Raw genomic sequence first — 3,639 nt, 5'->3', positions numbered from 1 at the left:
GGCAAAGATGGCCGCTCCCAGACTCAGTGATCGCCCTCAGGACGGGGCGCTGTCCTACAGCCTGAACATCAGACCAGAGGTTCCCCCGCACAGAAACCAAACCTTCCCTACCGACAGTTTCTGGGTTAGAAACTAAAGATGTGAAAATGAACAAAAGCGTCGGACTAGAGGATCTGAGCAGCGTCTTTACCTTGGCGTGATGCAGGTCCACGCCATACATTGAGAGCTTCTTCACATTCTCCAGGAAGTGCATCTCCGCCTCAGCCGGACTCATTCCTCTAAACACACAGCAACAGCCGTTAAAAGGCGGGAACGTGAGCGGAGCCAGGTCACACCACAGGGGGCCACCAACCTGAGGGTTCTGTGCAGCTCCATGATCTTTGCCTCCATCTCTTTGGTTTGGTTTGGAGCGAAACACAACTGGCTGACGTAGTCCTGACTGCATTCATCTGGAAAACAGGTGAACAAGGGTCAACTGGAAATACGGGGCAGGAGAGACTGGACTCCTCTGAGGTCCATTAGGCCGGGTTATTTGGGACCATTAAGCAATACCAGGCACATGCCTAGGGCCCCAAGTTCCTGGGGGCCCCATAAAACTTCTTCAGTTTCTCCATACACCACCATCAAGTTTTCTTGGCAATACAACTATTCTTTATTTGTGCACATTAATTATATTTTTTAAATGCCATCAGAACGCTGATAATATGAAGTGTGTCTCAGCCCCCCCTTCAGTGTCCACCATATTGGATCAGTCCATTTGCTGCACATGTTCAGAAAGGTCCAAACAGACAGCAGAAAGGACCCGGTGGTTGGACCGCTCGCTGCGATCGGGTTTCAGAGGGACCGCCTTCCCCATCCAGAACCACCAGCACTCAGGGCTCCAACACTGACCCCCAGCCTTCACGCCCGGCTGCCAACCGAACCGAACCGAACCCAGCCACCAAAGAACCAATCCTCTGATCCGCTCTTCAAACTAAAGGTTAGACTCTGGTTTAAAGTCGTAGAGAAATCTTATTTAAATTTCAAATCATTCTGACTTAAACATGTATATAAATGTATTCTTTATCAGACCATATTGTCCCAAAAGTTGGAAAATTTCTATTCAAATAAAAATCTTACAATCTGTGTTTTTTCTCGTTATCTTCTGCAGGCCAGTTAGTTCTACGTCAGCCTGAACACCTAAATTCGGCCAATCATATATCAACAATCATCTGTCAATCAAATGTTTTTGGTCATAGCATCTTGATTCATATGTCGCAGCTAATATACGCAACGGTTGAAACCAGAATCCTTTCCTTTCCCATTGAGTTGCGTCCCAGTGTTCACGGGGATGGACGTCTGTGTCTTCGGCAGGCGTAGAGCTAACAGAACTGGCAGCGTTGCGAGGCAAGGGCTCAAACATGTACGGCTGGAAGCCTTCTACACCAAACCAAGCTTCTGCCGCCCTGGCGTCCTCTTCCACAACATCTTCGTCCCCGCTTTCCTCCTCTAAATAAAAAATGGATGACGGAGGAGACTCATCCACGACCTCCGACACTAAACTCTCCTCCTCTTGCATGTTTCCTCTGTCCATAGCGTTCCTTGACAGCGTCGTTTCTAAGTCACCAATTTAGTGCTACTTGGTCCCAATGGAATTTCCCATTGGGAACCTGCTAGCGCTAAGATGCTAACTGGTTAGCAACTTAGTGCTACTTGGTCCCAATGGAATTTCCCATTGGGAACCTGTTAGCACTAAGATGCTAACTGGTTAGCAACTTAGTGCTACTTGGTCCCAATGGAATTTCCCATTGGGAACCTGCTAGTGCTAAGTTGCTAACTGGTTAGCAAGATTGTTCCCACAAACCGGCCACAATCAAACGTGCTTGCGAACCTTCCGCCACAACAATCCCGCCCCCTTGATAATCAACCAATCACATTCACTTTATTCACTCGCGTAAAGTCAGGAGAATTCGGAAAAGCAACGGTTGGAACAGCCGCTTCCCTACGACGTTCTGAAAGATAATGAACCTCCAGCGGTTCTGCGAAGCTCAAAGAACATTCAGCAGCGGTGATTAAACCAGCGAACATTAATAAAACCACTCAGACTCTGATTGCTTCGTCCTCGTTAAAGGATAAAACCTCCATCACTAAGGTAAATAAATATTGACTCGCTACGTAAAATGACTACTTCCTGACTAAAGTGACGTCACGGCGTCCCTCAGTGGGTCACGTGACTGAATGAGGAATTTAGCGTCGTCTGCTATCTCAGTGAATTATTTTATGCTATAAACAACAAAATCCTGGACATTTTTCCACCTGTGATTATTAAATTTTGTTCATACTACCAAATGAGAAACTATAAGTCTGTGTTTTCTATGTGAACTTTAAGGTATTTAAGTTCAGGAGTCTTTCTTTTGCTCTGAAAGGTTTGATTCTTTTGGGTTCTTTTCATACCGGGATCGTAGTCTCCGAGCTCCGACTGGACCGTGTAGGAACCGAGGACAGTGTGAGTCGCAAAGGAGCAAGGAAGACGTCCGGAGACGATGTCCTGTCTGAGCTGCAAACACAGGAAGTACCTGCAGAGAGACAGAGAGGGTCAAACATGAAGACAAAGTTATCTAAGCTAGGAGCAACAGATGGAAGCACACCTGGTAAGGTCCTCAGACAGCTGGGCCGGGTTCGGAGGATAGAACTTCACATTAAAGAAGAAGTTCCAGGGAACACCTGACAGCGAGGACAACCTGCATGAGCTCACAGAGACGAGCAAAGCTAAAGCTAAGCTAAACCAATAGCAAAGCATCAATCTCACCTCTGACCTGCTTCTTGATCTCCTTGGCAGGATCCAACCAGTTCTGCAACCAGATCAGACAAACAGGAAATGGCTGCTTTGCTAATCGACTAGAACCAATCAGAAATGGCTTCAGATAACGAGGAACGTTCTTCATGATTGGACAGAGCAGACTAAAGACTTCAGAGTAGAAACTGGGTGCTTTAGATGCCTAGAGGGGAGACTGACTGTGAACTGAAGAGACGGATGAGGAGGAAGGAAGGTACCTTGTTGTTGTCTGCGTCTCTGAAGGACAGAGCAAAGTAGTCTTTCTCCAACAGGTTGAGGTGTTCACAAACTTTCTCGAACAGCTGAAGACCGCGTGCTCGTTTCTGGAGAAAACATCAGAGAACAATCAACACACCATCCAACAATCTACACACCACACATCTATGCTTTGGTGTTCCGTCTGCTTCATCCTGGTGCTTCTGATTACAGACAGGCTTAAATTGGAGGGCAACCAATCCAGCAGTCTATAACGATCCAGGAGTCCACAACCGAGCCGGGAGTCTACAACTGATCCAGAGTCTACAACCGATCCAGGAGTCCACAACCGAGCTGGGAGTCTACAACCGATCCAGAGTCTACAACCGATCCAGGAGTCTACAACTGATCCAGAGTCTACAACTGATCCAGAGTCTACAACCGATCCAGGAGTCCACAACCGAGCCGGGAGTCTACAACCGATCCAGAGTCTACAACCGATCCAGGAGTCTACAACCGATCCAGAGTCTACAACCGATCCAGAGTCTACAACTGATCCAGAGTCTACAACCGATCCAGGAGTCCACAACCGAGCCGGGAGTCTACAACCGATCCAGGAGTCTACAACT

At 47.5% G+C, this 3,639-nt stretch overlaps 1 protein-coding gene across 4 annotated transcripts in view; it reads right to left on the bottom strand.

The window, feature by feature from the left end:
• Positions 1 to 3,639, bottom strand: part of LOC107100932 (protein 4.1-like) — a 33,546-nt gene that overhangs the window by 22,998 nt on the left and 6,909 nt on the right. For all 4 annotated transcript variants that reach the window (XM_015399617.1, XM_015399621.1, XM_015399620.1 and 1 more), the window contains exons 4-9: positions 3,034 to 3,138; positions 2,789 to 2,831; positions 2,628 to 2,703; positions 2,434 to 2,555; positions 353 to 449; positions 191 to 278 (exon numbers count right to left, since the gene is read on the bottom strand). In XM_015399617.1, the coding sequence (XP_015255103.1) occupies positions 191 to 278; positions 353 to 449; positions 2,434 to 2,555; positions 2,628 to 2,703; positions 2,789 to 2,831; positions 3,034 to 3,138 (531 nt within the window). The remainder of the gene's footprint in view (positions 1 to 190; positions 279 to 352; positions 450 to 2,433; positions 2,556 to 2,627; positions 2,704 to 2,788; positions 2,832 to 3,033; positions 3,139 to 3,639) is intronic.

Source organism: Cyprinodon variegatus, unplaced genomic scaffold (genome assembly GCF_000732505.1).
Source record: "Cyprinodon variegatus isolate N-32 unplaced genomic scaffold, C_variegatus-1.0 Scaffold1029, whole genome shotgun sequence".
Lineage (NCBI taxonomy): Eukaryota > Metazoa > Chordata > Actinopteri > Cyprinodontiformes > Cyprinodontidae > Cyprinodon > Cyprinodon variegatus.
The sequence above is the reverse complement of the archived record's forward strand: the minus strand, read 5'-3'. Positions and strand labels throughout refer to the sequence as shown.